This window comes from Erinaceus europaeus, chromosome 8 (genome assembly GCF_950295315.1).
Source record: "Erinaceus europaeus chromosome 8, mEriEur2.1, whole genome shotgun sequence".
NCBI classification, from domain to species: Eukaryota; Metazoa; Chordata; class Mammalia; order Eulipotyphla; family Erinaceidae; genus Erinaceus; species Erinaceus europaeus.
The window spans coordinates 110,937,561-110,951,949 of NC_080169.1; the positions used below are offsets into that span (position 1 = coordinate 110,937,561).

A 14,389-nucleotide genomic window follows, 5' to 3' on the forward strand; every position below is an offset into this window, starting at 1 on the left:
CCATGCATATTTATTTATTATATTCCACTTAGTAGAAAGATGATTTTTACTTTTTCTGAAGAAGCACTATTTTTAGTAGTTAAAAGCAAATAGAAAAATGTTTAAATTTCCCCTGGGACATATTTTAAAGACTTTCTTTGAGAGAGACAGAGACAGAGAGAGCCTTTCTGTCACATGCAGACCCTGTATTGAGCATTCAAGGCTTATGTCCTTAGCTGCCAAGCCACCTCCTCAGTCACTCCCATGGAAATTTTAAACAAAAGCAGTATTTTTCCGCCTTCAAAAATCCTGGCTCTATAGGCCCAAGGATAATTCTTTTTTAGAAGAGCTTCATATGATTCTGTTATCATTCACTATTTGAAATCACTACTAGAGAAGTTAGTATATAATAAAGAGTAGTCCATGCCAAGGTCACTTGTAGGGGACCTTTTTTTTTTTTTCCCCCACCAGGGCTAGCTGCTCCCAGAAGTCATTACACACTCCCTCCCTTTGGTAGAGGGTCAAAGACAGGAAGGGGAAGAAGTAGAGTTTCCTTCAGGATTGCTCTACCACTTGTGAAGCGTCCCCCATGTAGGTGGAGACTGGGAATTTGAACCTAGGTTGTCACACGTGGTAACTTACGTGCTATACAACCTGTACCACCATTTGGCACTCCTGGGAAATAATTTCTTAAATTATGTTTTATTCACTTGATATATGAACTATATATGATCTTTATAACTATAACATTCATATGTGCACATAAACTGAATTGCTTTGTGTTAAGTAACAGCAGGTATGAATTTGGCAATAAGTGGACATAGTAAAAGAAACAAGTCATGGTTTGGATGAGGGATGTTAGTTTGACACTCTATTAATGCTTATAATGCAATTTTGTCTTTCTCAGTTGGAGTCATTCGGTGCCCGGTTTGCAGCCAGGAATGTGCAGAGAGACATATCATAGATAACTTTTTTGTGAAGGACACCACAGAGGTTCCCAGCAGTACAGTTGAAAAGTCTAATCAGGTAAGTTTTGAGCGTATTGCTTCCTCACACGAGGCAGTCTCAAACACTAGAGGATCTGAGATGAAAAGTGTCATACTTGTGAAGTTACAGAATATTTACTCTTAAAATATTTATTTGTATGTTTATTTATGAGAGTGACTAAGAACCCTTAGAGATAGATACTGGAGGCCAGGTGGTGGTGCACCTGGTTAAGTGCACACATTACAGTTCACAAGGACCCAGGCTCAAGCTCCTGGTCCTCAACCTGCAGGGGAGAAGCTTCACAAGCAGTGAAGCAGGGCTGCAGGTGTCTATGTCTCTCTCCCTCTATATCCTCCCTCTCCTCTCAATTCCTCCCTGTCTCTATCCAATAATAAATAAATATTGAGATATTTAATCTTCAAATATTTATTTCCTTATGAGAGAGACTAAGATCCTAGATAGATAGGGAACCACTCTGGCATATGCAGTGCTGGAAATCCAACTCAGGACTTCTCATACAAGTCTGACTGTCTAGTTACCCACTGTACCACCTCCAGGGTCACAAAGCTATATATTTTTAAAAGGTATACAAAGGATATATTAAGTAACTGATCTTAAGGAACAGTATACATAAATGTACATACAGCAGCTATGGGAGGATTAAAATAGCTACAGGTTTATGGGTTTCATTGGCTTTATTCAGTCAGCACCCTGTCTTGGCACTACAAGGGTGTGTGCAACATGAGGACTTTTAAAGTCAGAAAAGGGGGTTAATGGCACAAGAAAACATTTATTCCTGTAAAGCCACCTCCTTTCCAGCAAAGGGACGGGTAAGGTGGTGGTGAGGCTCTTCTCATGAAGATAGCCTCATTGTTGCTGATCTGGGAAATTCCAGAAGATTTGGTTGAAGGTTACACTTTTGGGGAGAGGCCAAAACTGCAATTGGATTAGCTGTAAAGTCTGAGTATAGGGGTTTGATAATCCATGATCTCCCTAGGTAATTCCTTATTTTGAATGAATCTGTGAAGGAATGAATCTGACTGTTGGAAATAACTTAATTTGTAATTTTAAATCTAAAATGGAATATTTAAAACTCCTTTCAGTAATCACTTAAAGTTTCTGAGCCTTTTGCTTCTCTTCAGCTTTTTGTTTCTTGGAAGAATGGTAGGCATTTTAAGATTTGTTTTAAATTATCATTGTCACTAGCTAAAGGAAAAAAAACTCTTCTTGTTTCAAAAATAAACACTGTCCTTCCTAATATGAGGTTTTCTCAACCAAAATGGAAAATAAAAATAAGAATTGGTGGAGAGAATAAGCATAATTGTGACACCAACATAAAAGAATGGGAACATTGCTATTGTGTCAAGTACTTAATCCTCTGAAAATTCCATTCTGAATGCAAATGATTGTCTTCTAGATATCATGTCACCTTATTTCATCTGTGAGTGTACTTATTCTAGATAAATATGTTGTTAGTGATATCACTCATCAATTATGTTTCATCAGGTGAACTCTACTAGTACATGTGAATGGTCATTTAAGTCCTGTGTTGGATCAATTCCAAAGCATAGTATAAATAATCAACAGGGCGGAATAATGATGTGACATGAAATAATAAGAGGTGAGAATTGTAATGATTCAAACAGTCCTAGAGGTGGTGCAATGGACAAAACATTGGACTGTCAAGTATGAGGCCCCAAGTTCAATCTCCTGCATTGCATGTACCAGAGTGATGCTCTGGTGTTCTCTTATCTCTCTGTGTGTGTCTGTCTCTTTTAAATAAATAAAATGTTTGAGAGAAAATTGTAGTGATTCTGACCTAATGGAAAAACCTAAGAAGCTTCTTCTTGCCTCTATATAATCAGTTTCCAGTTAAGTTAGTTGACCATGCTTCTGCAACACAAACGTTAATAGGAAGAAGTAACAATCTGTTAGATGAGAGATAGAGTCCAATATTCTAACTTTAATGTGCATAAACAGTGATGGTGGTGATTATGAAATTTGATTAAAGAGAAGGTTGACTGTAGGGTTGTTTTGATGAGGACTAGATAGTTATACCCTAAGATGAATTGGTGGTAAGAAGCAGTAGCCGAGAGTTAAAGCTAAACTAGGATGATGGCCTTACAGAAAGGAATAATGGACAAATTACAAGCAAAGAGATTTGATAACTTGATTAGATGGAGTTGAGGAGAGATATGTCACTGCCAGGATGGCTGTTCCTTTTGCAGAGGTAAAGAGCATAAGTAAGTAGAGATGGTTGATTTACTTTTGAATTTGATTGAGTCTACCAGTGAAACTGAGACAGAAATGCATTCAAACTATAGCTTTTAAAAGAATTCATAGTCAAAGGTATGAATCTAAAGCTGGGGACAATTTCAACAATTATAAGGGGGAATGCAGTTGAGCACAAGGCCCCAATATATCTGTTCTCTAGTTGAATAGTCAACTCCTTTATAAAAAATTACCTGATCTTCTCCACAGATTATGTCAAAGTTAATTCATTTGGAATAGAGACACAGAAATTGAAACCTATGGAGAGAAACCTGCAGCTCTGGTTCACCACTTGTGAAGCTTTCCTCCTGCAGATAGGGACTGGGAGCTTAAACCCTCGTCATTGAGCACTGTTCTGTGTGCACTTAGCCAGGTACACAATCTATGGTTAAAAGTCTAATGTGGAGCCAGCTCATAAAGCTTGAATATGGCTTGCAGAATAGAGTTTGTGTTGAAAGTATAAACTGTAGAGTTGTCAGCAACAAAACAGAAAGCAAGACAGCAATTATTACACATGTGCATTGGAGATATTCAATCAAATCACCATGCTCTAGAGTTACTTGAAATAAATCTCCAGTTAAGCCACCCACATGACTGAAAAGTTCATTTTCTTCATTTTTCATTTGATTTTTTCATTTAAATGTGTATAACAAACCTAGGTTTAAATCCTCAGTCATGTATTTATAAAATAAACTGTATACAAGAACTCAGATCTTCTATTTTCTCATATATCCACTTACCTTAATTCTTCTATGACTTATAGGTAGCTATTTCTTTATGGTTTTGGCTTTTATTTTTAATATTATTTATATGTAATTGTAAGAAATTTTATGTAGTTATTTTAGACTGATTTATTATTATTTATTTATTATTGGATAGAGAAAGAGAAATTAAGAAGGGAGGAAAAGGTAGAGAGGGAAAAAGGCAAAGAGATACCTGCAGCCCTGCTTTACTACTTATAAAGCTTTCCTCCTCCAGGGGCTTGAACTTGGGTCCTTGGGCACTGGAATGTTGGTGTTTAATAAGGTTGTACCACTGCCTGGGCCCTATACTGACATAGTTTTATATTTATTCATTTATTTCACCAGAGCACTGCTCAGCTCTGGCTAATGGGTGGTGCTGGGGATTGAATCTGGGACCTTTGGTGCCTCAGGCATGAAGGTCTTTTTGTATAATCATTATGGTATTTCCTCAGACTTTTAATGCTATTTTGAAAATAAAAGCAAATTAGTCATGCATTCTATTCCCAATTAGATAAGTAATGACATAATTTACTTTTCCACTGTTTCTTAGATTGCTACTGTATTAACTACAGAGCCCTCCCATGTAGTATATATATAGCGCAATCCCTCATTCTTTGTGTTTTGTTTGTTTTGGTAGCACAGGGTGGAAGCTAACTTTCAGATGAAATCCTTGTAAAAATGATAAAGCTAAGGAAGCGAACAGTCCAATTTCTAGATCTACAGAACTGGGTGAAAAGTGGCAGTGGACCCAAAGTGGAATAATCAAAGAGATAAAGAGTGACCATGTGGTGGCATACCTGGTTGAGCACACATGCACCATACACAAGGACTCAAGTTCAAGTCACCAGTCAACACCTACAGAGAGAGAAACTTCAAGAGTGGAGAAGCAATGCTGCAGTTATCTCTCTTTCTCCCTCTGCTTCCCCCTTTCCTTTCAATTTCTCTCTCTCTAATAAATTTAAAAAACAATTTTAAAAGGAGATAAAGAGCTTCAAAGAATCCCGATGATTTCTGGGCAACCAGAGACTGTGATGCCAAATGATGCTAGAAAAGTGGAAGAAAAAGCAAGTTTTGGTTTATAAAAATGTTAGTCAGATATTTGGCTGAGGGAAAGTTTTAATTTTTTTCCCTGCACAAATTATGTCATGGGAATTGCTTATTTGTGTGTAGAGGTTTGATATATATTTTCTCACTGGTGCCACTGTTCACATAGTTACACAAGCTAGAAACAGAAGTGTCTTCTTCACCTCTTTTATTCAGTGTGCCCACCAATCCAGTTTCACTTACTTAGTCTCCTTGGTTCATGTCCATTACTACCCACACACCTAAATCACTGAAAAAGAAAAAGCCCCCTACTTTATGTGAAACACTTGCTCTGTCTAGAGTCTTCTCCAGCAGTGGTTTCTTAAAATACATATCTGGGGGGCAGAGTCAAGATGGACACCTGAAAGCAGCAGCCAGATAGACTGTCCCAAAATACTGATTCAAACCCTGGGAATTCTAAGTGGAAACACGATTTTCAGACCTATAGGAGATAAACTGTAAAGGAGGTATCAGAAAGGAACTACAGCAGAAATTATAACTCATCTATAAGCCAGCAAAATGGAGCTTAATGGACAAAGGAAGCAAAATTATAAAAGTCTCCCAGCTCCTCAGCAGCCAGCCTCCAGGGCACAGGTGGCTGGTTTGGGGAAATAGAACGGAAACTAAGAAGCCCACCCACCTGTGGAGTTAAAATCACCAAGCCAGATTCCAAAGGGGAACCTTTTGTCAGAAATCAGTGGGGAGTCTGATATAAAGCTGCCTCACTGGATTCCAACTAAAGACAGTACCAAGGGACAGTTTGGGTGGGTTGACTTGACTTGCAGGATGTCTTTTTTTTTTGTTGTGTTAGCTTGTTAGTTTATTGTTGGTTGTCAGCTGAACTTTTTTTTTTTTTTTTTGTGATTTTTGCCTGTGGGAGTCATCTCTGTTGTGATGGTTTTGCATGTCTCCTCCCTCCCTTATTTTATTATTGTTACTTTTTTTCTATTTCTTTCTGGTTTGATAAATCTCTCTTTTCATCATTATTGTGGTTATTGTATTATAGTGGTTGATTGCTCCTCTTTTGGGGAGGTGTTTGGCATGGAGCTGCTCTTTTTTATTATTGATTTTTTTCTTTTTTATATTTTATTATATTTTTGAGAGATTCAGAGAGAAAGAGAAATACCAGAGCACTGCTCAGTTCTGGCTTATGGTAGAGGTGTGGGGGGCTTGAACCTGGGACCTTGGAGCTTCAGATATGAGAATCTGTATAACTATTATGCTGTCTACCCTCCACCCTAATTTTTTTTTCTTTTTTTCTCTCTGGTTTGACCAATCTGTGAATTTGTTGTTATTAAAATTGTGATTTTACTGAGGTTTGTGATTTCATATGTGAGAGGAACCTGGTGTGGTGAGGCTTTGCCTTCTTCATCTTTTTTTTTTTCCCCCTCCCTTTTTTCTGGCTTGATTAAGCTTTTGTGGTTGCTTTTGTTGCAGTGGTTGGTGGTTGAAGGTATTCTCTTCAGTGGGAAGGATTTGATTTGGTCTAGCTGGGGCATTTTGTTTGTTTTTGTTTATTTTTCTCCTTTTTTCTTACTCATTTTATTTTCTTACTCTCTGGTTTAATTAATCTCCACTATTATTGTATTTACTAAGATTTGTAATATCATCTGTGAGAGGACTTTGGTTTAGTGTGGCTTTCCTTCAAACTACACAGTAACTGAGCAGCAATAGCCAGGACATGAAACTATGAAACACACCAGTACACAACACACACACACACACACACACACACACAGCTAAGTCAAAAACACTTAAATCAGTCATATCAGTGAGTCAGGAGAGGAGCCCAGAAGAAATTCCAAGTAAACCAGAAGCAACAAAAAATAAGGAAAATATTCAAACATGGATTGATAGATTAATCTCAAGAGTGAGAAAAGCTTTTGAGAAAAATACTATCAGAAATAGGGAAATAACCAATGATACCTTGAAGGAAAACGTGAACTACCTTGTGTTAATTAGAGAACTGAAAGCTGAAATAGCTGAGCTAAAAGGCCAACTAGCAAAACAAGCTAATTCTGTAACTGAACAAGGTTAAAAAAAAAAGTTGAACTGAAGAAGGAAGCTGAGGGAAGGGAGAGCAGAATAAAAGAAACAGAAAACAGACTTAGACTGAGGATGAATTAGAGAAAACTAAGAAAGACGTAAAAGAGCTAAAATAAATAAATAAATAAATAAGAGATTGAGAGACACTAAAAACAACAAGAGACGTCCTCTCTTCTCCTCTCCTCTCCTGGATCAACTAGGAATACCAAAGGAGACCACCTGGGACCGAAACAAGACAGGACTAGAATGACCACAGGAACCCACAAAATCACCGGTGAGTACAAACACGTGTGGCTGGTGACAGAGAGGAGCATAGGGAGAGATTAAGTGACTGCTAACAGTCCAGCAGTTTATCAGTTGAGACACTACCTCCAGTCTGCTCCACCAACAAGGGGACAGCTTAAGGGAGGAAAGGACTTCCCAGAGACTCACCAAGTGCAACTCTGAGTCTCCATTGCTATTGCTCTTCGAACCTGGAGCATCAACAGTGAGGGACACCAGGGGACAGAGATCTAACCTGGAAACTCAGGAGAAGACCTATACCTTGGTGGCATAGCTGAGGGGCTGTGAAAGTCTCTTTGCATAACCAAAGTCTCTTTGAATATCTCTGCCACACCCTGCTTTATCTCTTGGTCAGGAGTCAGTAATTAAGCTAAGAAGCCTATTGGTAGCTTAAAAGCCCTCAGGCTCCCATAGCCTACAGGGAAGAGAAAAAAAAAGAGGCTTTTAAGCCACTGAGCTCCAACTCAGGGATTAAAATACTAGTGAAACAAATGTTAACTTCCACCACTGTGAACCCTTTAATTAACTTACCTAGACACAAGTCAATCCAGGAAATAGTGATCAGTAATTTGAAAAGTACTGAGAGAGGGAACTCATAACATAATATACAAAATAGTTAAAACAACAAGAAGAAATATTGGAGAATCAAACCAGGACAAGAGTCCAGCTAAAAGTTCCCCAGAGGGTGAAGCACAAAATATTGAGTTCAACATCCAAACACTAGCTAAGGAAATAATCACAGGAGTGAGTAAAGAATTTGAAAAAATTGTAATCAGAAATACAGGAACAACAAATGAGACTATGGAAGAAAATACTAATTATCTCATGGTTATTAGAGAGCTGAAAGCTGAAATTGCTGAGCTAAGAATGCAACTAGCTGAACAAGCTAAAATGGTATCAGAACAGGGCAACAAAATAGATGAACTCTAGAAAACAGTAGAGGGCAGAGAGAATAGAATCTATGAGGCTGAAGACAGAATTAGGAAGATCGAGGACGAATTAGAGACAACTAAAAAAGAAGTAAGAGATCTCAAAAAGAGATTAATAACTAAGTAAAGCGGAAGTAGATAACATGAACAGGCCCATTACAGCTAATGAAATTGAAACAGTTATCAAAAATCTCCCCCAAAATAAAAGTCCTGGACCAGATGGTTTTACAAATGAATTCTACGAAACCTTCAAAGAAGAACTAATACCTCTACTTTTAAAAGTCTTCCAGAAGATTGAAGACACTGGAATACTCCCTGCCAGCTTCTATGAAGCCAACATCACCCTGATACCAAAAGCAGACAGGGACACAACCAAAAAAGAAAACTACAGACCAATATCTCTGATGAACATAGATGCGAAAATATTGAACAAAATTCTAGCCAACCGGATACAGCAGTATATCAAAAAGATTGTTCATCATGACCAAGTGGAGTTTATCCCAGGCATGCAAGGTTGGTTTAATATACGTAAATCAGTCAATGTGATCCACCACATCACCAAAAGCAAGACCAAAAACCACATGGTCATATCAATAGATGCAGAGAAAGCCTTTGACAAAATACAACATCCCTTTATGATCAAAACACTACAAAAAATGGGAATAGATGGAAAATTCCTGAAGATAGTGGAGTCTATATATAGCAAACCTACAGCCAACATCATACTCATGGTGAAAAACTGGAAGCATTTCCACTCAGATAAGGTACTAGACAGGCTGCCCATTATCACCATTACTATTCAACATAGTGTTGGAAGCTTTTGCCTTAGCAATAAGGCAGGAGCAAGGTTATTTGGGAACTTGGTTTACTTTGAAAATCCCATGGCTAAGAATTATTGTACCATATAAGACTTAGCATGATTGATGTCATGTAATGCTATGTACAAATAACTGTACACTGATAAGGACAGTTGCTTCTGGTGTCCCTGATCTAAGATTATAGGTGATTTAATATTTCAAAAATGAAAGTTATTATTAGAAATTCATTAATAATTTAAACCTAGTGTTAAGATTCAATCAGTTTACTAATTTGAAACCTTAAATGCTTAGATTGAAGGAATATACTCAACTGAAGTTTATGTGTCAAAAATCTGTTTTCCCCTTCTCATTGATTAAATAGTGATTTCTAAGACTATAAGTTAATAGTATATATTAACATTCTATGTCTCTACTCCCTGACCCCTACAGCAGAGCTGAAAATCTACCCTCCCCAGAGTTTTTTTTCTTTGGTGCAATACTCCAAATGTTAATGATGATGTTAATTCTACCAACCCATGAACATGGAATATCTTTCCACTTCTTTGTGTCTTTTTCAATTTCTTTGAGTAGTGACTCATAATTTTCAGTATACAAGTCTTTCACTTCTTTGGTTAGGTTTACTCCTGGATATTTTATTGTTTTTGTTGCTATAGTAAAAGGAATTGATTTCTGGATTTCAGTTTCTTCTAAGTTCGTGTTTGCATAGAGGAATGCCACTGACTTTTGAATGTTAATTTTATAGCCTTACACCTTACTGTATTGCCTGATGATTGCCCAAAAGCTTCTTGCTGGATTCCTTAGGTTTTTCAATGTATACTATCATGTCGTCTGCAAAGAAGGAGAGTTTGACTTCTTCTCTTCCAATCTGCATCTCTTTAATTCCTTGCTCCTGCCTGATTGCTATGGCAACAACTTCCAACACTATGTTGAATAGTAATGGTGATAGTGGGCAGCCCTGTCTAGTTCCTGATCTGAGTGGAAATGCTTCCAGCTTTTCACCATTGAGTATGATGTTGGCTGTAAATTTGCTATATATAGACTCCACTATCTTCAGGAGTTTTCCATCTATTCCCATTTTTTGTAGTATTTTGATTATAAAGGGATGTTGTATTTTGTCAAAGGTTTTCTCTGCATCTATTGATATGACCATGTGGTTTTTGGTCTTGCTTTTGTTGATGTGGTGGATCACATTGATTGATTTACGTATATTAAACCAACCTTGCATGCCTGGGATAAATCCCACTTGGTCATGATGAACAATCTTTTTGATATACTGCTGTATCCAATTGGCTAGAATTTTGTTCATTATTTTTGCATCTATGTTCATCAGAGATATTGGTCTGTAGTTTTCTTTTTTGGTTGTGTCCCTGTCAGCTTTTGGTATCAGGGTGATGTTGGCTTCATAGAAGCTGGCAGGGAGTATTCCAGTGTCTTCAATCTTCTGGAAGACTTTTAAAAGTAGAGGTATTAGTTCTTCTTTGAAAGTTTTGTAGAATTCATTTGTAAAACCATCTGGTCCAGGACTTTTATTTTTGGGGAGATTTTTGATAACTGTTTCAATTTCATTAGCTGTGATCGGCCTGTTCATGTTATCCACTTCCTCTTTACTTACTTTTAGAAGTTGGTAGGTGTCTAGGAACTCGTCCATTTCTTCCAGGTTCTCTAGCTTGGTGGCATATAGTTGTTCATAGAAGCCTCGCATGATATGTTGAATTTCTGCAGTGTCTGTTGTGATATCTCCTCTTTCATTTACTATCCAATTTATTTGGGTCTTCTCCCTTTTTTGTTTTGTGAGTCTGGCTAAAGGTTTGTCGATTTTGTTTACTCTTTCGAAGAACCAACATTTACTTTCGTTGATCTTTTGTATGGTTTTCCTATTCTCAATGTTATTTATTTCTGCCGTAACTTTAGTCATTTCTGTCCTTCTGGTTGCTTTAGGATTCCTTTGTTGTTCTTCTTCTAGGTCTTTAAGATGTGCAATCAGGCTGTTTATTTGTGCCTTTTCTTGTTTCCTAATGTGTGCTTGTATAGCTATGAACTTCCCTCTTAGGACTGCTTCAGCTGTGTCCCAAATATTTTGATAGCTTGTGTCTTCATTTTCATTGAACTCTCGAAACATTTTGATTTCTTCCTTGATTTCCTCTTTGACCCACAAGTTGTTAAGAAGTGTACTGTTGAGCTTCCACATTTTGGGACTGTTACTAAGCTTTTGTTGATTGTTAAGTGTTAGTTTAATTCCACTGTGGTCTGAGAAGATGCTTGGGATGATTTCAATGCCCTCGAATTGGCTGATGCTATCTTTGTGGCCTAACATATGGTCTGTCCTTGAGAATGACCCATGTGGATTTGAGTAAAATGTGTATTCCAGTTTCTTGTGATGAATGACTCTGAAAATGTCCAATAGTTCTAGTTTGTCTATCTCTTCATTTAGCTCCCTTATGTCTTTATTGATTTTCTTCCTGGATGATCTGTCAAGTTGAGATAGTGGGGTGTTGAAGTCCCCTACTATAATTGTGTTACTGTTAATATATTGCTGTAGCTCTTTCAGTAGAAGTTTGATGTATTTCGATGGCTTCTCATTGGGTACCTAGATATTAATAATTGTTAAGTCCTCTTGATTGACTGATCCTCTGAGCATTAAGTAGTGTCCATTCCTATCTTTTTTAATCTTATCTATTTTAAAGTCTATCATGTCAGATATGAGAACAGCTGTTCCTGCCCTTTTTTTGTGGGCCATTGGCTTGTATGATAGTTTTCCATCCTTTCACTTTAAGTGAAAAGTCTGTGTTTGTTTTGTTGAGTTAGGTGGGTTTCCTGTAGACAGCATATTGTTGGGTTGTGTTTTCTGATCCATCTTCCTACTCTGTGTCTTTTAATAGGTGAATTCAGGCCATTGACATTTATGGATATAAAAGATTGAAGATATTTTAATGCCATTCTTGTAGAGTTTTAGATTGTTTTGATATATGTCCTATTTGTGGTGGTCTGGTTGTTTATAGGAGACCTTTCAGAACTTCTTTCAGAGCAGGCTTGGTGATGGTTGATTTCTTCAACTGTTGCTTGTCTGAGAAGGTTTTGATGCCTCCATCTAGTCTGAATGACAGTCTAGCAGTATATAGTATTCTTGGCTGAAAGCCTTTCTCATTGAGCGCTCGATAGATATCTTGCCATTCTCTTCTGGCCTGTAGTGTTTATATGGAGAAGTCTGCTGCTAATCTTATGGGTTTTCCTTTGTAGGTGACTCTTTGTTTTTCTCTTGCAGCCTTGAGGATCCTTTCTTTATCCTTATTCCTTTCCATTCTAAGTATGACATGTCTTGGTGTCTTTAGGTCTGGGTTAATTCTGTTTGGGACCTTCTGGGCTTCTTGAATCTTTGATGTTGTCTAGACTAGAGAAATTTTCAACTATTATGGCCTGGAAAATGCTTTCTTCCTCTCCTCTTTCTTCCTCTGGTATGCCAATAATGCATATATTGTTTCTTTTGAAGTCATCCCATAGGACTCTGTTGTTTTCAGCATCTGTTAATCTCTTTTTGAGATCTCTTACTTCTTTTTTAGTTGTCTCTAATTCATCCTCGATCTTCCTAATTCTGTCTTCAGCCTCATAGATTCTATTCTCTCTGCCCTCTACTGCTTTCTGGAGTTCATCTATTTTGTTGCCCTGCTCTGATACTGTTTTAGCTTGTTCAGCTAGTTGCCTTCTTAGCTCAGCAATTTCAGCTTTCAGCTCTCTAATAACCATGAGATAATTAGTATTTTCTTCCATAGTCTCATTTGTTGTTCCTGCATTTCTGATTACAATTTTTTCAAATTCTTTACTCACTCCTGTGATTATTTCCTTAGCTAATGTTTGGATGTTGAACTCGTTTTTGTGCTTCACCCTCTGGAGGACTTTTAGCTGGACTCTTGTCCTGGTTTGATTCTCCAATATTTTTTCTTGTTGTTTTAACCATTTTATATATTATGTTATGATTTCCCTTTATCGGTACTTTTCAAATTATTGATCACTATTGCCTGGATTGACTTGTGTCTAAGTAAGTTAAAGGGTTTACAGTGGTGGAAGTTAACAGTTTTTTCAATCCCTGAGTTGGAGCTCAGTGGTTTAAAAGCCTCTTTTTTTTTTCTTCCCTGTAGGCTATGGGATCCTGAGGGCTTTTAAACTATCAATAGGCTTCTTAGCTTAATCACTGACTCCTGACCAAGAGATAAAGCAGGGTGTGGCAGAGATAATCTAGTGGTTATGCAAAGAGACTTTCACAGCCCCTCAGCTATGCCACCAAGGTATAGATCTTCTCCTGAGTTTCCAGGTTAGATCTCTGTCCCCTGGTGTCCCTCCCTGTCACTGCTCCAGATTCTGAGGGTAGTAGCAATGGAGACTCAGAATTGCACTTGGTGAGTCTCTGGGGAGTGTTTTTATTCACCGGTGATTTACTGGGTTCCTGTGGTCATTCTAGTCCTGTCTTGTTTCCATCCCGGGTGGTCTCCTTTGGTATTCCTAGTTGATCCAGGAGAGGAAAGGAGAGGGGAGGGGAGGGGAGGCGAGGCGAGGCGAGGCGAGGCGAGGCGAGGCGAGGCGAGGCGAGGCGAGGCGAGGCGAGGCGAGGAAAGGAAGCAATCTGCTGCTCGTAGCTCCGCCTTCGGAAGTCCACATTATTTTTTAATTGGGTTAACTTTGAAAAGTCCCTTTGTTAGTGTTTGCTGTATAATACCCAGTATCTTGTATATAGCTGTGCCACCAGTTCCTCTTGATCTGCTTGGTCTAGGCTTTTGAGAGATTTCACATATCAAAGACACAGCCTATATATTAAAAAGACTCAGTCTATGTTTTAAAAACTTCGAGACATACAATTAATTTTCCCCCCTCTCATATTAATTAAATAGTGATTTATATAACTACACTTTAATAGGATTGTACATAAACACCATTCCCAACACCAAAGGAGTGTGTCCCATCCCACCCCCCACCCCCATCGGCCCAGGAAGCCGCATGTCTACCCTCCCCCTCACCACAGGGTTTTTACTTTGGTGCCCTACTTTCAATTTAGTCAGATCCTGCTTTTAGTTTCCCTTTCTGATGTTCTCTCTCAGCTTCTGTTGATGACTGGGATCATCCCATACTCATCTTTATCTTTCTGACTTAGCTCACTTAACATAATTCCTTCTAGCTCTGCCCAAGAAGGGTCAGAGAAGGTGGGTTCATTGTTCTTCATAGCTTTATAGTATTCCATTGTGTATATATACCACAGCTTTCT

The 14,389-nt window shown here is 38.0% G+C and overlaps 1 protein-coding gene across 2 annotated transcripts in view; it reads left to right on the forward strand.

Annotated features, from left to right (window-relative positions):
* Positions 1-14,389, forward strand: part of TRIM24 (tripartite motif containing 24) — a 131,722-nt gene that overhangs the window by 56,856 nt on the left and 60,477 nt on the right. For both annotated transcript variants that reach the window (XM_060196650.1, XM_060196651.1), the window contains exon 2: positions 887-1,005. In XM_060196650.1, the coding sequence (XP_060052633.1) occupies positions 887-1,005 (119 nt within the window). The remainder of the gene's footprint in view (positions 1-886; positions 1,006-14,389) is intronic.